The 23,802-nt window shown below is 49.7% G+C and overlaps 1 protein-coding gene across 1 annotated transcript in view; it reads left to right on the forward strand.

Annotated features, from left to right (window-relative positions):
* LHX5 (LIM homeobox 5) overlaps window positions 1-23,802 on the forward strand; it is an 83,060-nt gene that overhangs the window by 33,670 nt on the left and 25,588 nt on the right. The window contains exon 4 of the mRNA XM_068120584.2: window positions 10,519-10,684. Coding sequence (XP_067976685.2) covers window positions 10,519-10,684 — 166 coding nt within the window. The remainder of the gene's footprint in view (window positions 1-10,518; window positions 10,685-23,802) is intronic.

Consider the following 23,802-nt stretch of genomic DNA (forward strand, 5'->3'; position numbering starts at 1 on the left):
CACAAAAGAGCTGTGAATGCCTAATCTTGGTTTTAGCCTTTGCTTTTGCCTTGGGAGTCAGTAGGCATAAACCAACCTGAAGACCAGAGAACTGTCTATGAACGAAAAGCAAGCAATTTGGAAGCTGAAAGAACAGAATAATTCAATTATAACCATAGCACAACAATTGGGCATCATAAATACAGTTTGGAATGTCTTGGAAAGATAAAGAAACCAATAGTGTAATCGCCAATGACTAGGTCAGGCAAGGAAAACAACTGCAGTTGATGACAGAAAGTATAACGACACTACGACGTCGACCGATATGCCTCCGCCCACATTAATACATCATTATAATACTTGTACCAAGTTTGCTTTAAATCCATTCAGCTGTTCTCAAGTTATTGCGGTAACCAAAACCTATCACAGACGTACAGCCGGACGGACAACCTAAAAACATAATGCCTCCGGCAACTTCATCAGAGGAGGCATAAAAATAATCAGAGCTGTGAAGAAAAACCCTAAAACAACTGTCAGTGACATCACCAACAACCTGGAGAGTGCATGGGTGAAAGTATCACAATCTACCATTCGCAGAAGATTTTGACAGCAGAATTACAAAGGCTATACCGCAAGATGCAAATCTCTCATCAGCACCAAAAATATAAAGGCCAGATTACAATTTGTCAAGTACAGAGGTGAGTCAGTAGAGTTCTGGAACAAAGTTTTATGGACAGATGAGACCAAGCCAAACGTTTATCAAAGCAATGGAAAGGCAAAAGTGTGAAGAAAGGAAGGAACTACATATGATCCAAAGCATAACCTCATCTGTGAAGCATGGTGGAGGTCGTGTCATGGCTTGAACTTGCATGGCTGCCTCTGGAACTGGCTCACTCATCTTTATTGATGATGTGACTATAGTCCGTGGGCTGAGTAGGGTTTACATGCACCCCCCCCCCCCCCCCACAACTTAACTTCCCGGGTATGTCCATGTACCCCCCACCCTAGGGGTTAGGAAAAACCATGTTAACAGAAAAAAAACTCATTCCCAAGGTACCTCCCACGCATATTTTGATGTTCCCCCCCCCCCCCCCCCCTGTGTCAGTGATTTCCGAAAATTAGGGGTAGGCGAAATTCAAATGGCCATAACTTTTTACCTAGTCATCCTATGGTTGCATATGACCCCTCAAAATGTTTGTCCTGGGACACTCTTTACAATGATGTGTTATATGCAAATGAGGTCACTAATGAGGTCACCAGAGGTCAAACTATGATGGAATGAGTTTTTTTTCTGTTAACATGGTTTTTCCTAACCCCTAGGGTGGGGGGTACATGGACATACCCGGGAAGTTAAGTTGTGGGGGGGAGGGGGGGTGCATGTAAACCCTACTCAGCCCACGGACTACTAATCATGGCAGCAACAGAATGAACTTGGAAGTGTACAGAAACAATGTGTTTGCCGATGTACAAGAAAATGCCTCCAAACTCATTAGGCGGCACTTCACCATGCAGCAAGACAATGATCCAAAACACACTGCTAACACAACCAAGGAGTTCATCAGGGGAAAAAGGGGAAGGTTTTAGACTGTCCAAGTCAATCTCCTTATTTCAATCCAATGGAGCAGCATTTCACTTGCTGAAGAGGAGACTAAAGTTAGAACTCTCCCAAAACAGAGAACAACTGAAAATGGCTGCAGTAAAGGCTTGGCAAAGCATCTCAAAGGAAGATACCAAGAGACTCGTGATTTCAATGGGTCACAGACTCGATGCTGTTATTGCATGCAAGGAAGATGCAACCAAATACGAACTGTTGTACTGTAGCGGCTACCGCTGGGTTTTCACAATCGCCTTGCACCTATCAAGGACGCGGAGCGATCACCATGCCGGGCTCGTCCAGGACGCCCGGGCAGGCCCGCGCTCAACTTGCCAGGCCTCGGTCGGGACGCCCGGGCATGCCCGGGCAGGCTCGCCCTCAACTTGCCAGGCCGCAGCCAGGACGCTGGGCCACGCCCCCTCTCGCCTTTCCTGGGCAAACGCTCCGGGATAATATGTATATATATTGCTGCCCGATAAACGGGCTTTTCAGAGTGCCTGAGTGTTTGGTTTGAATAAAGCCACTCGGATGAATTCCAGCTTTTTGTCGCGTCCATTCTTCCGATCGACGTGGGAGCCCCAGCTCCTTCATTGGTGACCTACCGACATGGACACGGCAGTCGCCCTTAAACTGCCTACCTTCTGGGAGGCTCACGCGGCGGTTTGGTTCGCACAGGCGGATTCCCTGTTCGCCCTGCGAGGCATCACGGCCGACGACACCCGCTTCCACCATGTGGTAGCAGCGCTTGGTTCGGCCACCGCGGCCCGCGCCCTGAGCCTCCTCGAGAGCCCGCCAGCCGCTGACAAATACGGCGCGATTAAGAAGCTTCTCCTCGACGCTTTCACCCTCCCATCGGCGGAACGCGCACGGCGCCTGCTCGACCTACCCGAGCTCGGCGACACGCGCCCTTCCGAGCGAATGGACTACATGCTTTCACTGCTCGGCGAGCACTCTCCGGCATTCCTGTTCCGGGAGCTGTTCCTCCGTCAGCTGCCTAACCCGGTACGCCTCGCCCTGGCAAGCACGATGATCACAGATCCCCGGGCCCTTGCCAGAGAAGCCGACAAGATCTCCGCTGCAGGCCAGCGCATCGCAGCGGCGACATGGGACCCACCGCCGTCCGACGCAACACCCATGGCGCCCGAGCACCCGGCACGGTCGACGACCGAACTGCCGACGCAATTGGCGGCCGCTACACCGAGCCGACCACCTCCAGCACGACGACCGGGGCCTCAACCTGACCAAGCATGGTGTTACTATCATGCCAGGTTCGGACAAAAGGCCCGGACATGCCGACCCCCGTGCACCTTCGGCAGGCCGGGAAACGGCCGGGCCGGCATTCATTACCAGCCATGAGCGCCGGCCACACGGGCAACTTACTGTTCATCATGGATAAAGCGTCCGGACGGCGCTTCCTGTGCGACACCGGCGCCCAACTGAGCATCATACCCGCCTCTGACCAGGACAGGCAGTCCGCGGCTTGCGGCCCCTCCTTGGTTGCGGCCAACGGATCGACCATCCGCACCTTCGGCCCGTGCAACGTCACCCTCTGCTTCGGCGGCCAACGCTTTGCTTGGACGTTTGTAACCGCAAACGTGCCCATGGCTCTGCTAGGCGCCGACTTCCTCTGCGCACACGGACTGCTGGTGGACGTCCAACGGCGTCGTTTAATCAACGCCGAAACCTTCAGCTCCCTGGTATGCACATTGAGCAGCTCCGCGCCGACAGAGCTGGCATGCGCCGTCCCGGCGGCGAACGAGTTTGCTCGCCTGCTCACGGAGTTCCCGGCCCTCACGCGGCCGACGTTTTCGGCCGTCGCAGTACGGCATGGGATCGAGCACCACATACCAACCACGGGCCCGCCGGTCTACGCCAGGGCCCACCGCCTCGACCCAGCCAAGCTCGCCGTGGCGAAGGCCGAATTTGACGCGTTGGAGCACCTCGGCATCGTGCGGCGCTCCGATAGCACGTGGGCCTCGCCACTGCACATCGTGCCAAAGCCGGGGGGTGGATGGCGCCCGTGTGGCGACTACCGCCGTCTCAATGACGCTCCCACCCCCGACAGGTACCCGATCCCGCATATCCAAGACTTCTCCGCCCGTCTGGCGGGACGGGTCATTTTTTCGAAAATTGATCTCATACGGGGATATCACCAGGTACCTGTCAGGGCGGCCGACGTCCCTAAAACGGCAGTCATCACGCCGTTCGGCTTATTCGAATTCTTGCGGATGCCGTTTGGTCTCAAGAACGCGGCTCAGGCGTTCCAGCGCTTGATGGACGGCGTGCTGCGTGACCTGCCGTTCCTTTTCGTTTACCTGGACGACATCCTCGTCGCCAGCACGTCCCGGGCCGAGCACCTCCTCCACCTCCGAACACTGTTCGGGCACCTCAGCGAGCACGGCCTCATCGTCAACCCGGCCAAATGCCACTTCGGCACGACGGCCGTTGATTTTTTGGGCCACCACATCAACAAGAACGGGGCCGTGCCGCTGCCAACCAAGGTCGAGGCCATCACCATGTTCCCGCGTCCCCGCACCATAAAGGCCCTGCAGGAATTCCTGGGAATGGTGAATTTTTATCACCGCTTCGTGCCCCGCGCTGCTCAACTCATGCGGCCCCTCTACGAAGCCCTCCGGGGCAAGCCGGCCAAGCACGACATCGCCTGGTCCGCAGCAATGGATGCGGCCTTCCAAAGCTCAAAGCGGGCCCTCGCCGACGCAACACTGCTCGCTCACCCGGTGCTCAACGCTCCCATCGCCCTCACCAAGGATGCCTCCGACTACGCGGTGGGCGCCGTACATGAGCAATGGGTGAACGGGGTTTGGCAGCCACTCGCTTTTTTCAGCCGGCAGCTCCGGCCGAACGAGCTCAAATACAGCACGTTTGACCGGGAGCTCCTCGGTCTACACCTGGCTGTCCGCCATTTCCGCCACCTCCTGGAGGGCCGACCTTTCACGGCGTTCGTCGACCACAAGCCGTTGGTTTACGCCATGGCCAAGGTCACGGAGCCGTGGTCGGCCCGCCAACAGCGCCACCTCTCCGCCGTGTCGGAGTTTACCACGGACATCCGGCACGTCGCCGGCAAAAACAACGCCGTGGCCGACTGTCTTTCCCGGGCCAGCGCGAACGCGGTCCACCTGGGCGTGGACTTTGCGCTTATGGCGGCGGACCAAACCACCGACACCACGGTGCAAGCCCTCCGGGTGGCGGACACGGGCCTCCGCCTGGCCAACATCCCCTTCGCGGACACTGTCCTGCTCTGCAACGTCTCCCAAGGCCAGCCTCGCCACAATCGTGCCCGTCACCTGGCAACGCCGCATCTTCGCCTCCCTCCACGGCCTTTCCCACCCGGGCCGGAAAGCTTCCCAGAAGCTGGTGTCGGCGCGATTCGTCTGGCACAGCCTTCGTCGGGACGTCCGCGATTGGACCAGCACCTGCACGGCCTGCCAACGGGCCAAGGTCCACCGACACACCCAGGCCCCGCTGGCACCTTTCACCGTGCCCGAACGACGTTTTGACCACGTCAACGTGGATCTGGTGGGCCCCCTCCCCCCATCACGGGGGTTCACACACCTGCTCACCATGGTGGACAGGACCACCAGGTGGCCGGAGGCCATTCCCCTCGTCTCCACCACCACCGCCGACGTGGCGCAGGCTTTCATCGCCACCTGGGTCGCCCGCTTCGGCGCACCGGCGGACATCTCGTCAGACCGCGGACCACAGTTCACCTCCGAGCTGTGGGGCGCGGTCGCCCGCAACCTGGGGGTCAAGCTCCACCGTACTACGGCCTACCACCCCCAAGCAAACGGGTTGTGCGAGCGATTCCACCGCTCCATGAAGGCCGCGCTCATGGCCGGCCTTCAAGACGGCGGTTGGGCCGACCGGCTGCCGTGGGTCCTTTTGGGCCTCCGCACGGCCCCCAAGGAGGACCTCCAGGCATCCACCGCCGAGCTTGTCTATGGCCAGGCGCTACGCGTCCCGGGCGAATTCGTGCCCGACGCTACCAGTCCCTGGTCCGCAGCTCACCAGCGCTCGGACCTCCAGGAGGCCGCCCGACGGTTTGCCCCCGTGCCAACATCCCACCACGGTGACCCCCAGTCCTACGTCCCCCCAGCACTTCGCACAGCGGAGTATGTTTTTGTGCGTCACGACGCACATCGGGGGCCACTCCGGCCGCCATACGACGGGCCCTTCCGGGTGCTGCGACGGGACGACAAGTCGTTCGTCATCGACATCGGCGGCAGGTCGGACCGGATTGCGGTGGACCGCCTCAAGCCGGCGCACGTGGACGTCGACCACCCACCACGGGTGGCCCTTCCGCCGCGGCGAGGCCGCCCCCCGTCCACGGTGCCCCCCACTCGACCGCCCACCACCACACCGGACCCCCTCCCACGACCCGCCAGGGGTCGCTTCGCCCGGGTCATCAGGACCCCCCTCAAATTGACCCTGCCGGTGCAAGTCGATTCTGGGGGGACGTGTGTAGCGGCTACCGCTGGGTTTTCACAATCGCCTTGCACCTATCAAGGACGCGGAGCGATCACCATGCCGGGCTCGTCCAGGACGCCCGGGCAGGCCCGCGCTCAACTTGCCAGGCCTCGGTCGGGACGCCCGGGCAGGCTCGCCCTCAACTTGCCAGGCCGCAGCCAGGACGCTGGGCCACGCCCCCTCTCGCCTTTCCTGGGCAAACGCTCCGGGATAATATGTATATATATTGCTGCCCGATAAACGGGCTTTTCAGAGTGCCTGAGTGTTTGGTTTGAATAAAGCCACTCGGATGAATTCCAGCTTTTTGTCGCGTCCATTCTTCCGATCGACGTGGGAGCCCCAGCTCCTTCAGTACGATCATTTACTTTAAGTTAGTCTGTTCCAATACTTCTGCTTACCTAAAATGAGGGAACTGAACATAGAAAGTGCTATTGTTCTACAATGGTAAGACATATATGCATAGAAATACCAAGATATAAATGCTGACCTTCTGCATTTTTGCCTCATATTTGTCTTTTGATCTCAAATCCAAATTTATTGAGTATTTTTATGGATTCGTCACTAATTAATTGTTGTTATTATTATTATTGTGGTTTAAGGGAAAGGGTTATTGTGGTTAAAAGGTTTAAAAGCGCTCATGATAAAAATGATGCCGGAAATCGGACAGTGCACCGCAAGAGATTGAGGGAGGAAGAAGAGCGCGTGAGGCAGAGGTGAAACGAGGCGTTTTGTAACAGCTCCACAACCAGCGTGGTCGAGCGTCCATGGAGAAGGAACTTTGAGGCCTGGAAAGGAATCTCGTGCGATCGTTGTTTATCGCTGGAGTCGGTGAAGCCTGCGAAGCCAGGTACACGTACAGGTGTGAGATTCCGGAGAATCTTTGCCTCAAGGCCACGGCTCGAGGGAGAGCCATCCGCCATTTCGTCCCGCGCGCTGCCTTCAGCGGGATTGGGTTTTGTCGTGTCGGGTGGGCTTATCCTCTGGTGGTTTGCCGGGGACGGCTGTGCAATAAAGCGGCGTCTGAAGATTGCCCCGCAGTTCGCCGATTGAACGGCAAATGTGTACGCGCGCGTCTTTGGAGATTTCCCTTTCTACCGCGAGTGCTGGGTGTTGGACCACGTGACTTCTGTGTCACTTTGGCCGTCTACGCCTCGGTTGCTCTTGAGCAGACATTGGTTCAACGATCGCCGGAGCGCATCAACTTCGCCTTGGAGGGGTATAGAGACATTGTGGAGGGTTCGGTTCCATTTCCTGGCAGGGCCGTGAGTTTGGGGTTACGTTACCATCTCAAGATATTTATTGTATTGTATTGTATTGTGTTATTCCCATGTGATTTTTAATATATTCTTTTGTTGATAACCATTGGTGTGGTTTCCTTATTCATTTGGATTGCTTCCTTTGAGGATTTCATGGAGGGTTTCAGTAGTGATTCATTTCGACACGGAATAACATATATATCTTTCTGCCGGGGTTCCTCTCGGGGTTCGGGCGTTACCGAGACCAGGAGATTGCAGAGGACCCGTAACAGTATATATATATATATATACACAAAGAATTAAGTTAAGCACCCCCCCCCCGTTTTTTTACAACCTCGCACATTACAAGTTTGTTGTCGTCAAAACAGTGTAATATACCCATGATATTGCTATATTTTCTGGAGAAGTGATATTATGGTCACATAAAAACATAACAATCATGCCGTTTTCAATATTTTATTCTGAATAATTTAAGGTGAAATTTTTTGGGAATTTTAGGCATATTTTCACCTCAATTCAAGTATGGAGCTATAGGTCCATCACGGACAGTGTGGATGACGTTTATGTTTTCTAACGTACAGTCATTGTTCTGAGAAGACCTCTAGCGATCTTTGCGTCAATAACGTGTGTAGGACCCACGTGATCGGATCACTGACTCAACCCTACGTCTCATAGACCCTGTAAGCCGTCGTATGCGTTGCTGTGGCAGGTTGAACCCCCTCGAGCACGTTTGGGACATGTTGGGACGACAAATTGCGAAGATGGTCCCTCCAATAGCCAATCTGGATGAATTGGAACGTGCATTACATCGGGAATGGAACAACCTGCCACAGCAACGCATACGACGGCTTACAGGGTCTATGAGACGTAGGGTTGAGTCAGTGATCCGATCACGTGGGTCCTACACACGTTATTGACGCAAAGATCGCTAGAGGTCTCCTCAGAACAATGACTGTACGTTAGAAAACATAAACGTCATCCACACTGTCCGTGATGGACCTATAGCTCCATACTTAAATTGAGGTGAAAATATGCCTAAAATTCCCAAAAATTTTCACCTTAAATTATTCAGAATAAAATATTGAAAACGGCATGATTGTTATGTTTTTATGTGACCATAATATCACTTCTCCAGAAAATATAGCAATATCATGGGTATATTACACTGTTTTGACGACAACAAACTTGTAATGTGCGAGGTTGTAAAAAAACGGGGGGGGTGCTTAACTTAATTCTTTGTGTATATATATATATATATATATATATATATATATATATATATATATATACACACAGACTTGGCATTTAATATGGAATATTTTTTTTGTGGGTGTGAACTTACTTTTCAAGATGTCTTAGAACCAAAAGTTCATTGGAATTATGTTGAAATTATTCTAGATTTTGTTAATGTGACCTTTAAAAGAAACAAAAACCACATTTGACATTTCGAAACAAATAAATTGATCCTTGAAAGTGATGTAAACTGATATCGAACTCAATTCATGAACAGTACTGTGTTAAACTTCTGTACGTTTTCCAGAAGTATCTCTTTATTTTGCACATTAGCCAAAATTTTTTTTAACAAAAACAAAAGTTAAATTACGACTGGGATTACAGACAGTAAAATTACAGTTCAGTACTTCGTGTAACCCCATGAGCATTCAGGAGAGCACGTACACGTTGAGGCATGCTGTTCACGAGATTTGCCAAGGTTTGGACAGGAATCGCTTGCCATGCAATGACAATAGCCTGCTGCAATTCACGCACAGAGGTCGGCTGCTGGTCCAAGTGGTCGATTTGACGCGTTAATTCTGCCCACAAGTTCTCTATCGGATTCAGATCCGGGGACATGGCAGGCCACTCCATATGCTCTACACCATGATCAGCAAGAAAGTGTTGGATCATGCGAGCACGATGAGGCCGTGCATTGTCATCTTGGAAGACAAAGTTTCCTCGAAAGGCTGCTTGAGCAAATGGAAGCAATGTTTCTTCCAGAATGGCCCTGTACTTGAACTGGTTCAGGTTTCCATTCAGAACAACCAGGTCAGTTTTGCCCCCTCCATGAAAAGCAGCCCAAACGGTCATCCCACCACCTCCAGCTTGGACTCTTGGCACTATACAATCTTTGTTGTAGGTTTCATGCACTTGTCTGCACACTCGGACGCGGCCATCTTGACGATAGACCAGAAATCTAGACTCGTCACTGAAGATCATGTGATTCCAGTGTCCTGGCTGCCATGGACGGTGCTCTCTGGCCCACTGCAATCGGCGCTGGCGGTGTTGTCTGGTCAGGCGTGGCTTTCTCAGGGGACGCCTGGCACAATAGCCTGCTTGAACCAGTTGTTGGTTGATTAGCCTTCTGGATACAGGAACATTTGTCAGTTGCTGCCACTCAGCCCTAAGCCGATTAGCTGACTTGGTACGGCCATTGCGGACTAACCGGTGCAGCTGGCGATCATCCCTCCTTGTGGTTCTGCGGGGACGTCCTGGCCTCGGTATTGGAGCAGGGACACCCCTCTGAGCATTTCGTTTCAGGATCTTTGACACCTGACCTTGAGTGATGCCATACTGCCGAGCAATAGCATGCTGTTTCATGCCGTAATTTCGTAAAGCCACCACTCCATGACAAACAGCATTGTCGAGTTGATGGACCATCTCCAGAGGAAGCGGCAATAACTTTTGGAGACGTGCAGCAGTTGTTTTCCACTAATACAGAACGCAACAACCCTTGTATACCCAACTGTGAAGCCATTCATCAAATGCACCTGTCCGTACATTTTGCCCCGCCACCTGTGATATAATCCTGTTGTTGACTTCTTGCTGTGACAGACAATCAGTGACATGGTTCTTTTAACAAATAAATCACCAAAGTGTAAAAGAATCTCACCAGATTGATATACTGAGTTAAGAAAGTAAACCCAAGTCAAGAAAAGAAAAAAAAATCCATATTAAATGCCAAGTCTGTATGTATATATATATATATATATATATATATATATATATATATATATATATATATATATATATATATATATATATATATATCAATAATAAGAAATTTGACTTGACTGTTACAATACTTATGGAGGGTACTGTATATGTAGGTGACCTTCAATGTGCTATACCTACCTCGTCCACCAATAATTTATTTGCAAATCACTCATCATACTAAGATCCTTCTCTGCTCTTGTGTATGCATTCCAGGTATGGTTTCAAAATCGAAGATCTAAGGAGCGGAGGATGAAGCAACTTAGTGCGCTTGGAGCACGGCGGCACGCGTTCTTCCGCAACCCACGGCGCATGCGCACGCTGGGCAGTCGTTTAGAGGAAGCAGAGATGATGGCGGGTGGACCTTTCAGCTACTATGGAGGTGTGTGTCTTCCAATTGTCAAATAGGCTGGTAACAATTGTTGAGTCTGTCTCTGTAAAGCCATAGGCATTTAGTTTGAGTTCAAATCTGAGTGGTTTGTTTCGAATCTTGAGTGTTTGGTCGAGTTATCTTGCAAAATACAGTATAAGGAAGACAGATGGGGACAGCCATCTTCATGTCCCCTCCAAGGAATGGCACATTCATGTGATGCAATGCTCTGTTTTGTGCAAAGCTTCAGGATTACAGTTTTGGGTTGGGAATCTAACTCAGACTAGACAGTAAACACCTCAAAGGTGAGTGTGCTACTTCTGAGCCATCCTGTCATACTGAAGGCCAGGTGAGCGGGCTGGGTTTTTTAAATCACACCAATAATGATATGGTAATTCTGAGACTAGTTCATTATTCTCAGAATTAGTCTTAGGCTAATTCTGAGAATAATGTAAATCGTTAATACCGCCAAACTCACCCAGATTTGAACCCATAACCTCTGGGACAGCAGTCCACTCACTATCCTCATCATTCAGCTATCACCGTACCCAGAAGCAGCTGAAAAATATAAGGAAGCATTTTTATATTTCACGACTTTTCGTTGTGATCTCCACTAATGGAGGAGTAATCGTATAGTTTACTGAACATAAATGATGTTTTTTAATTGCCTGTTTTTATCGAAGATCAAAGCTCTTGGAAGAGCAAGGTGACAGAGGGTAAAAACGCAATGGACTGCCATTGGGGCAACAATTGGACACAACAAGCAAGGGAATTAACGAATGGAAAAAATAGGAAAGCGAGAGGGGAGAGGAGGAAATGCATGAATCTACAATGGGCGTAAGAAAAGTTGCAGTTAGGTATAGGTGGGTGGTGACATGAGGTGGTGGTGCACGACCTATTTCAAGCTCTCGAGGGAAGAGTGGGATTCAACAACCAGCCATGTTACACCACAGGAAAAACTATAACGGCACTTGGTAGAGCCCATACCTCCGCCAGGCTGCACAGTTTATGCTTTGTATCCCAATGAAAGGCCGGATCCTGATTTGGACCTGAACCAAAATCTTATCAGCTTGTTCTTGCCACCTCCCCAACTCATCCACCAAGTTTTGATATAATCCGTCCACAACTTTTTGAGATATCATGATATATATATATATATATATATATATATATATATATATATATATATATATATATATATATATATTTATATATTATATATATATATATATATATATATATATATATATATATATATATATATATTGTTGTGGATCTGCCGCCGGCCTTCTCCCCTTACCAAGGGGGGATTAGTCCCCTTGTCTTGACTGACCTGGCGCGACTCGGGACCTCTTACGTCCCTTCCGGACAGCGCTAAATAGGGTTGCAGGACCAAATTCGCTGTTACCTAGGTACTAGCGCTGCCCTGGAAGCGAGGAAATAAGCCCCGCACGAACCACGTGTGTTGGTGATACGCCGAGCGGTTGCGTACATGTGATCCGCGCCGTTATTACTTACTAGACCCCGATTCAAGCGGTTCTATTCGTACCACGCTTAGTCAATGTCGAAATCACAAAGACGATCGAATTGGAAAGAAAGGAAGAACAAATGGTTTAATTACTATCACACGTATGTACAGTATAGGATGAGGAGACACAGAGCAGCTTATACAGTCTTATTCTTAATACCCAGGACAAACGGGCCCGTCTCACACACACACTCACACGGGGATTGCTGATGGGCAGGTTGATGTTCACCAGCACGTCCAGGGATGGCTCCCGTGCAGCTCTCTCCGGCACCCGGCACGTCCCTTGGAGATGGAAGTAGGTGAAAGCAGGAGCTCGCCACGTGTCATCTGAATGGAGCGGGTTATCACGGGGCGAATGGTAGGGAGCGGACTTTGGTGCGGCTGGCGGTTATTCACTTGCGGCTATGGCCGCGCTTACTCGCGTGGCTGGAAATGCGCTATATGCGTTACTGGCGCGTCTGGCTGCGCCCGCGTACTTGTATGGTTCAACGCCTCTTCTTCTCTCTCTCTCTGCGCAAGTCCTCAAACAAATCCTTTACGAGCAGGTCCTTTTGCCACTGCCGTGTGCACGCGAGTCCTCTTATCAAGCTCCCTTTCTGCAAGTCCTTTGCAACGCGCTTATCCTCTGCAAGTCCTGCTGGTAGGTCCTTCTGAGGGCTTTGCGCAGCGGGTTATATAGGCACGCCCCGCGAACCTTCTGGAACTCACCAGACGCGCTTCACCACGCCCTCTCACGCCATGCCGCTCGAGCTCTGATTGGCTGGTGGCTCTTACCGTCTCCCCCACGCCACTCACCCCGACCCTGCGCTCCTCCCTTTTTAGGCCTACCTCGTGTTAGCTTGACGAGGGGACAGCCAAATGGGGCGCGGGATGGATTATGCCCATAGAGGTAGTATTGGAGGTTGGACGCAAAATGAATGGGGCCTACTCTCCTGTCTTTACACAACGCAGGTACTAAGAGGGGAAATGGCCTATTCTTACACATACTAAGACATAACTATACTACAAATGGGCCTATATGTTGCTCGTGTGACTAACTATGAGGGGCAAACCTTTAACCTTTAATGCCTTCAATGTGCCAATCTCAAAACCGCAGCAATATATATATATATATATATATATATATATATATATATATATATATATATATATATATATATATATATATATATATATATATATATATATATACAGGGTTATTGTTACAGACGTGGCTTGGATGTTATTTACCGAGCGGTTTTATGGTATGACCACGTCTGCACAAGTTACCCGATTGTGCCCGAACGTTGACTAGTCGCGCGATGCTGGCTCAATAAGAAAAAGAAGACACCCGGCTGGATTACAATAACACAATACGACACCAATGTTTCGATTCTCAAGACCTCCGGAGGAGATTATATTCGTACGGAAAGGTCAGATTACAGGGGCTAGAAGTATAATCACAGAAAGACAGGCACTTAGACACACTCTTATATTAACCCCGGACAGACGACAGACAAACGGGACAACGGCTGACTCACACGGGGGTTTGATGGCTAGGAAAGGCAGGTATCGATGGCTCCAGGTCCTCCTGGGCTCGGGGCAGGGTACAGTACGGTCCGGTCCGGTCCAAAGATGCGGGGAGGTATCGTCGCGCTGGGGGTGGCGGTGGCTTCTCTCTCCAAGCTGAGGCGCATCTGACGTCACATCCGGCGCGGGGCCGCGTATATCCGGCGGGGAGTGACACGCCCTCGGCTCGTTAGCTCCGCCCCAGATGGAATCGGCACGTTGCTTCTCATTGGGTGCGTGGGGGGGGGTTACTGGCTCCGCCCCTGACGAGGAGCTGACAGCCAGCCCCTTCGGGGTAACGCCGTGGAGCGCATGGTCATGGCGGGTAACCGAGCCGGTGTGAGGACGCACACTCCCCGCCCCTCTGTTGTTGTAGTCGTAGTTGTAGTTGTAATTGTTGTTGTAGTTGTTGTTGTAGTTGTTGTTATTGTTGTTGTTTGGGGAAGAAGATGGGAGGAGGTATGGGAAAGGTCCTAAACTCACTACTGATGCCATATAATCACATTCTGGTGCAACGAAGAGTCATAATTAATGGAAACGAGGCCTTAACTGACATAGATTAAGAATAACTAGGAAGATGTCCGAAAGTTGTCTACGTGTGGTGCGGTGGACCTGGGCACGACATTTAATGGGGGAATAAGGGGAAGGTCGGCTCTACTGATTGTTATTTACATGCAATGGGACTAGGGAATGGGGGATTGGGGAAAGTTGGGGAGTATTGGAGAAAATAGGGGAATATTTACAAGCGGATATGGAGGCCAAATTCCATATTCGCAACATTGCACCCTTCTCTACCCTCGGGGCGTCCCGACCCGATAAATTTTTACCTACTTTAGTGTGGCACGCAATGTAGTTCCCTCTACTATTAACTCTACCCTGAGTGCGACAGTTTTACAGATATTCACAAATGAGTAAATATGTCCCCCTGCGACGTTGCACCCTTCTCCTCACAGAAACACACCCACAGGATAACCGAATCCGGAAAGAATTCTCAAACTAAACATACAGCCGGTAGGGAGCATTATTTACAAGACTACGCTGCTATTTACACTACGATCCAGGACCTGTTTTTGGAGGGACACATGCAGATGTTATGCATAGAGAGAGAGCGCGCTTGCCAACATCGATACACCAACCCACGAGTGCTCTGTGGCCGACGGCCTTTAATAACGTGCAGAGCACCCTTCCCGAGCATCAACAGCACCACCCCACCACCAATCGGTGCAGTCACCATTGTTCATTGGAATAAAAATAAATTCGACAACCCCTAACCCTGCAGGTGTCTCTTGCTCTTCTTGTGGTGCACTTGGTGGTGTTAACTATTAGTGGTTCACCTGTATGGCATAGGTGCCACGTTGATCCATAGGTCCATCCCCGGGTGGTGCTTGGCCGCAAACGAACTGCGGTCCATTGTGGGTGGCCACAAACATTGCGGTCCATATGGTGTATCGATCCCGGCAGCAAACAGCGAAAGTGCAGGCCCACAACTGCGCAGCCAGCACCTCTCTCTCCTCTCTCTCTACCCCAAAGCCAGATCCTCGGAGGTGGGAGACAAAAGAAGAAACAAGTGAGTAAGGTGGTAAGGGCGCAAAAGTGCACGCAATGTAAGGTGATGCACACTGGGGGCACATGGGAACCAGGTGAGACAGGTACGTTCCTATCGTACGCCCCCCCCCCACCAGGTAACCTACATGGCCCCTCCCTTACCCCTTACTGTATCCACACAACACAACACTACCCATAAACATCTACTTTACAAATCAACAAACATCCCTACTGTCTTCCCCGTTCCTCCCATATACCAAATTCGTCTTCTCTCCCTCCTAACCAATCAAATTTGCCATTTTCAACTCTCATCAAAATTTGCCATCTCCAACTCAACATCAAAATTTGCCATCACCAATTCATCATCAGTCCCTCCTAGGGAGGGAGAGATGGAATCACCCCAATGTCTCATCCACGTCGTGATGCGTCTCACAAATCCAACAGCAATTCTCATTTCTGCAACACAAACAAAGAAAACACAGGTGTGGAGTCATCATCATCACCACAGGTAAGTGGCTGCGTATGGTGCGACAGGTTCTTCAATCCTAACTATTTCCTAAATGACTTTAACAACATTACACTACCCGGGGTCTTTCTCCGGCCAAACCATTGGCCCTCTTACTCTATGGGTTCTAAAAACCAATTCCCATTGGCCAACCTGTGGTGCTTTTCAATTTGGGGTCTCACTCCCCCGATTCATCTCCCGGTGCCCTCGCACAATTTCTGGGCTGCGGCGTGTACCTCTCCCAGTGGGACTACCCACCTGCACACCTCCACCACTGCAGTTGCCTCCGAGCTTACCTGCTCCTTACCCTAACCTAACTACCTGGGGAAGGCCCTCTGGCTCTCTCCCCACTCCGTGCCCTCTCTGGCACTGGGCTGCCCGATCCACACCCGGGATCCTCAGGCACCCACTCACAACTACCGGCTCCCAGAGCCCACCTGCGGCCTCACCTGGCCGACATCCTCACAGTGGTGGAGTGCCCAACCAACTACACACACTAACAGGCTACACGCCCAGCCATTTCCACAACACTAATGCACCCATTCACAACACCATTCTGCAACCGCACCACAAATGCCAATATCCAACCACAATTTACCTGCACCCTCTACCTAACACTTACACTACCCGCCCCGGGTACTCGTGAAAGGGGTCCACTCTTCCCCCATCCACACCTTCGCACCATGCACACCACTCCGTACCACTCACTCCAACTCTCTCCACACACCTGTACCTGCACACCTGTGCTCTCACACCTGGTGCCACCTGCACCCTTCTCTCCCCAAGCGCATTCGCGCTGATCCACAACACTCACTACTCATACACTGCTCCACACACCTGTCCAGTTGCACACCTGTGCAATCACACTTGTTCAATCCTCACACACACAGCATCATCTCAGCTAACTACTCCCTTCTGAAACTTGCGCTTCCCAGTCGTCCCTTTAACTATTGCGCTCCCTCGTCATTATAATCCACACTAATCTACCTGCGTCCCCACTACAGGTATCAGTCACTAACTAACCTTAACGTTACCTAAGGTCATCTTCTCTAGATCCCTACACACAATATCCTAACCCACCCGGGCTAGTTTTCACTGCCATACACCCCATAAGCTATTGCGCATTTGCCCCCCCATGTGAGGGATGATGGATTTGCCATCCCACCACATTGGGGGTCTCTCACTACCAATTTTGCACATCAAATTTCAACAAATCAAAAATTTGCCAATCACTGCCCATCATCTGCCAATCACTACTGCCAATCCCTTGCCAATCATCAAATTTTGTTTTTCTCCAATTTTAGGTCCAAAACACTAACCTCATCACCCAGTCGACTCACTAATACCTCTCGGTGCGCCACTCCCTGTCCAAAGCCCGGCTTCGTGAAGCCAAGCAATGGATGCTGGTTGTTTTGTGCCAGCGGCTGGATGCATCCCGCATTCGGTGCAGGGAAGGAGGTTTACCCGGGCCGAGATCCCACGCACCATCTCGGCACGGAGCCATCCCATGGCTCGATCTCGGCCTGCCGGAATGCCTCACCAAAAAGTGGTCGCCATGACGACCCTTTCTATCGGGCTGCCCGCTCCGCCTAGTGGAGCACGGACGCGGCCGTTCAAAGCGAGGCCCGGCACGCACCGAGGGCCCGCTTCGGCTATAAGTCGTTCTAAACTCTACCCCGTCTAACGTCGATGCTTCACCTGCATGCTTACATCCCGCAGCCCGTTCCTTGCTCACACATCCAGCCGTTTCCATGCCCCTCGTACCGTTCCTTACACACCCAGGTACACCCATTCCACTCACCGCCTTGGTCACACACCTGACCACCGAACACTTTGGCACACACTCGTTGGTAGCACACCTCACCAATACACCTCTTCGCGCCCCCTCCTCGGTCACCTCCTCTGTGACAATCACAGGTGTGCTCTCATTCGCACACCCAACCACGTGCCTCACCACCAACTCCAGCGTGCATTCCCACTCACGCTCTACCATTCCAGGTGTGCATCCTTCCATCCCAGGTGTACATCCTCGCTCACCTGTCACAACTAACTCACGCTCCATGTCACTCTCACTACTTTCACCTCCATTCCTGACAGCGCACTCGCCCTTACTCTTGACAGCACACTCTTTCCTCATGCACCTGTCCGTCACACACCTTTCTCGCGCACACTCTCCCGTTACACCCTCTGTAACACTCACCACAGCTGTGCATTCTTCCTTGCCTTTGACAGCGCACTCTTTCCCCATGCACCTGTCCGTCACACACCTTCCTCGCGCACACTCTCCCGTCACACCCTCTGTAACACTCACCACAGGTGTGCATTCTTCCTTGCCTTTGACAGCGCACTCTTTCCCCATGCACCTGTCCGTCACACACCTTCCTCGCGCACACTCTCCCGTCACATCCTCTGTAACACTCACCACACCGCGCTTCCATGTGCCCCCTCGCACACGCGCTACGACCGACTCACTCTCGCCAGCACCCTCACTCCTTGGCACGCACTTTTTCCTCACACACCCCAGAGTCGGACTTTCTCGCACACCTCCTCTTTCGCACACCAGACCTGTCGCACACTTCACCAACGGCCTCTCACGAACACCCGGGTCTATCTCGACCCCCAAGCCTCTTAAATCACCTGGCGCATCATACGCACGACCATATTGGTCACCACTTACACCGGGTCCTCTTCCTCTTCGCTTCTCCTCCATCACCTGCGAATCCCTCATCCGGTTAATGAGCACATCATCACGATCCAAACACAGACTTTGGACCAATTCTTTTATCTCCTCTTTTATCTCTTTCTTATCCCCTCTCCGTCGCTTCTTAATTTCGCTCATCCCTTCTTCCACTTCTTCTAATTTGTGCTTCACCTCTTTTATTCCCCGGTACGTCTCCTCAAGCTCGTCCTCCAAGGCTACCTTGACCGTTTCCATGTGCGTCCTCACCTGCCGGTCCTTCGTCTCCATTACCTCTACCACCTCGTCCAACCTCGTTGTCAGTCCCTCACGTACCATCTGACATTCCCTCTTTGTCGCTATCAAGTCATCTTTTAGTTCTTTCTGTGTCGCCTTTAAACCTCCTAATACCGCAGTGTTCCTTTGAACCTGCTCCACTAACTCCGTCTGTCCCACCGTCAGCTGCTCCACCTCCTGCGTCAGGTCCTCTATGCCCCCTTGTAACTTTACAGTCCCCTTTCTCACCTCCTTTTCCATGTGCTCCTCACAGTGCCTCACCTCCTCGCGCACTCCTCCGACCTCCTCACTCACTCCTCCTCTGATCTGCTCTCCCATCACTTGCATCTCATGCCCAGATGCCACCCTCATCTGCTCCATTTCCTCCCTGTGAGCATCCAGTTTGGTTTCTACCCCCATTCTGACCCCCTCTATCTGCTGCTCCATTTGGTTAACTTCCCTTTCCGCTTGGTCCCTCATGTCCCTCAATTTGCCTTCCATACTGTTTTCTAACCCCTCTAACCCATTTTTCACTCCCTCTATCTGATTCTCTTGAGCGGCCATTCTGTTTTCTACCCCCGTTAACCCCTCCTGTATTTCCCCTATTCTATCGTCTAATTTCCCAAATTTCATGTCTAATCCCTTAAAATTATTGTCTAATCCCTTAAAATTATTGTCTAATCCCTTAAAATTATTGTCTAATCCCTCACTGGTACCCCTCGCTTCGTCCCTCATTACCCCCATTTGGCCCTCTAATCGCCCACTATCCACCCTCATTTGCTCACTCTGAGCATCCATCCGGTTCCCCAATTGGTTACTCTGCAGTTTGAGGGACGCCTGCATTTGCGCCATAAATTGCTCCATGAGGACCTGCATCTGGGCCATCCCTCCCACTTGTGCAGCGGGTGCGGCCGCCGTAGCTATGTGCGAGGCGCCATTTCGCGCGTCTGCTACCCCCGCTGTTTCGCTCTCCTCACGTGTCTCAATTTGGTCCTGGACCGACCCTGCTTCACTCTCCCCTACCGGACCCCAGCCGTCTTGATCCGCCATAGCGCGACTTTCAAAATTCGGTTTTTTTTTATTTTTTATTTTCGTAAAACAAATTCAAATTTCGCCGTTATAATTTCGCGCGGGAAACGCGCTCCGAATCGATTCGGTCGAGCGCCGTACGCGCTCCGGCTCGATTTTCCCTCCCAAAATTTGGGCCTAACTAATTTAGTCCCGGGTTCGAATTCCACTCCTCGACACCAATTGTTACAGACGTGGCTTGGATGTTATTTACCGAGCGGTTTTATGGTATGACCACGTCTGCACAAGTTACCCGATTGTGCCCGAACGTTGACTAGTCGCGCGATGCTGGCTCAATAAGAAAAAGAAGACACCCGGCTGGATTACAATAACACAATACGACACCAATGTTTCGATTCTCAAGACCTCCGGAGGAGATTATATTCGTACGGAAAGGTCAGATTACAGGGGCTAGAAGTATAATCACAGAAAGACAGGCACTTAGACACACTCTTATATTAACCCCGGACAGACGACAGACAAACGGGACAACGGCTGACTCACACGGGGGTTTGATGGCTAGGAAAGGCAGGTATCGATGGCTCCAGGTCCTCCTGGGCTCGGGGCAGGGTACAGTACGGTCCGGTCCGGTCCAAAGATGCGGGGAGGTATCGTCGCGCTGGGGGTGGCGGTGGCTTCTCTCTCCAAGCTGAGGCGCATCTGACGTCACATCCGGCGTGGGGCCGCGTATATCCGGCGGGGAGTGACACGCCCTCGGCTCGTTAGCTCCGCCCCAGATGGAATCGGCACGTTGCTTCTCATTGGGTGCGTGGGGGGGGTTACTGGCTCCGCCCCTGACGAGGAGCTGACAGCCAGCCCCTTCGGGGTAACGCCGTGGAGCGCATGGTCATGGCGGGTAACCGAGCCGGTGTGAGGACGCACACTCCCCGCCCCTCTGTTGTTGTAGTCGTAGTTGTAGTTGTAATTGTTGTTGTAGTTGTTGTTGTAGTTGTTGTTATTGTTGTTGTTTGGGGAAGAAGATGGGAGGAGGTATGGGAAAGGTCCTAAACTCACTACTGATGCCATATAATCACATTCTGGTGCAACGAAGAGTCATAATTAATGGAAACGAGGCCTTAACTGACATAGATTAAGAATAACTAGGAAGATGTCCGAAAGTTGTCTACGTGTGGTGCGGTGGACCTGGGCACGACATTTAATGGGGGAATAAGGGGAAGGTCGGCTCTACTGATTGTTATTTACATGCAATGGGACTAGGGAATGGGGGATTGGGGAAAGTTGGGGAGTATTGGAGAAAATAGGGGAATATTTACAAGCGGATATGGAGGCCAAATTCCATATTCGCAACAATATATATATATATATATATATATATATACAGGGTGATTGAAAAGTAACGCCCTATTTTAAAATACTTATAATTTATTTCTTAACTATAATTTTTACAAGAAATGGATATAAGAAGAAAGCGTATAGCATGAAGTTTTATTTAAAATTCGATATGGGCACCAGAATTCGCCACCAGCTTCTCAAGCCGCCCGGGAACCGCGTCAACTGATTTCACCAGGAACTCTTGTGGGATGGAAGACATAACTTCTCGTATACGCCCTTCAAGTTCTTCCAAAGTCGTTGGTTTGGTACAGTAGACTTGCTCTTTTACCCAACCCCAAAGAAAAAAGTCACATGGTGTGAAGTCAGGGCTCCTGGCTGGCCACTCTTACAGACCACGACGACCCATCCATCTCCCAGGGAAGTGGGCATTCAGCCATTCACGAACAACAATAGCAAAATGTGGAGGAGCGCCATCTTGCATGTAAATCAAATCTTCAACATTCCCCGAAGCACTGATAATTGGCCAGATTTCGTCTTGCAGCATGGTGAGGTACCTTTTGGCATTCATGGTATCGCGAAGAATGAAGGGACCTACAATCCTTTCCGAAGTCATTCCACACCACACCGTTACCTTGGGCCGATATTGCGTTTTTTCAGAAATAACACGAGGATCTTCTCCTGCCCAGTAATAGCAGTTGTGACGGTTCACAAACCCACCGATGTGAAATACCGCTTCATCAGACCAGAGGATATTTTTAAAGAGATCAGACCAATCTTCATACCACTAGCTGGGCACGCTCCTGCAGGGTAAGACGTCCAGCCATGTTTGTAGGGCTTCCGAATTTCAAACAAAAAATAATCTGAAAAAAAACCAACACAGATTAAATTCTCATACATTAAGGAACAAACACTAAAAATTTGAGAAACATATTACAATAAATAAATAATTTCTAAATATTTTAAAATAGGGAGTTACTTTTCAATCACCTAGGTACTAGGTGTTACTAGGTGTTTACTGTTACAGTAAACTTGTTACTGTTTGCAAGTAACATATATATATATATACAAAATAAATGAATTATTATTATATATATATATATATATATATATATATATATATATATATATATATATATATATATATATATATATATATATATATAACTGTAAGAAATAGTAGAAACTCCACTGTACGAGCAGGGCGTCTCATTTGCATTGAATAAATAATCGTTAGATTAAATAAGACACGGACGTAGCTTCAGGACGTCGATCTTTAATTGTCGACAAGCTTTCGACCAACAAAGGTCTTCTTCTGAGTCTAATCAGAATCAGAATATACGTATATATATATATACTGTATATGTATGTATATATATATATATATATATATATATATATATATATATATATATATATATATATATATATATATATATTTAGTGACTCAATGTTCAAATGCTGTTCAATTTTCAAGTCAATCGGATGAAAATTGAGGATTTTAAAAACTTGGCCTATGTTGACCTTTTGGCCTATGTTGACCTCAAAAATAGTTGGTGGTTGAATTCAGTGACCATATATGTAAATCCTCTTAGAATTTCAAGTCAATCAAATGAAAATTGGTGATTTTAGAAATGCGGCCTATGTTGACCTTTCGGCCTATGTTGACCTTTTGGCCTATGTTGACCCGCAAAAATACTTGGTGTTTGAATTCAGTAACCAGATATGCAAGTTCTCTTCAAATTTCAAGTCAATCGGATGAAAATTGAGGAATTTAGAAATTTGGCCTATGTTGACATTTTGGCCTATGTTGACCTCAAATATACTTGGTGGTTGAATTCAGTGACCAGATATGCAAGTCCTCTTCATATTCAAGTCAATTGGATGAAAATTAAGGATTTTAGAAATTTGGCCTATGTTGACCTTTTGGCCTATGTTGACCGTTTGGCCTATGTTGACCTCAAAAATACTTGGTGGTTGAATTCAATAACCAGATATGCAAGTTCTCTTCAAATTTCAAGTCAATCGGATGAAAATTGAGGATTTTAGAAATTTGGCCTATGTTGACATTTTGGCGAATGTTGACCTCAAATATACTTGGTGATTGAATTCAGTGACCAGATATGCAAGCCCTCTTCAAATTTCGAGTCAATCGGATGAAAATTGAGGATTTTAGAAATTCGGCCTTTGTTGACCTTTTGGCCTATGTTGACCTCAAATATACTTGGTGTTTGAATTCAGTGACTAGATATGCAAGTCCTCTTCAAATTTCAAGTCAATCAGATGAAAATTGAGGATTTTATAAATTTGGCAAAGTTGGTAACCTTTGGCCTATGTTGACCTTTTGACCTTTTGACCCCAAAAACAATAGGCTTCTCAACTGGGACGACTAATACAACTTGGTGAAGTTTCGTGACGATCGGTTTGGAATTGTGACCTGTAGGCCGGTGACAAACAAACAGACAAACAAGAAGACGTCATGCGGAGCATGATACTTGCACAATCCACCCCCCCCCCCCCCCCAAAGTTTTCCATTGATGCAGCAAATTGTCCATTTCATGAAGATTAAAATTTACAATCTTGATCAAAGCTCGGGTCAATAGGATGAAAAATGACAATTTTTCAGATGAAAAATGATGATTTTGGCAGGTTGACCTTGAGTTGACCTTTGACCTTTTGACCTCAAAAATAGT

This window comes from Myxine glutinosa, chromosome 6, assembly GCF_964187855.1.
Source record: "Myxine glutinosa chromosome 6, kmMyxGlut1.1, whole genome shotgun sequence".
NCBI classification, from domain to species: domain Eukaryota; kingdom Metazoa; phylum Chordata; class Myxini; order Myxiniformes; family Myxinidae; genus Myxine; species Myxine glutinosa.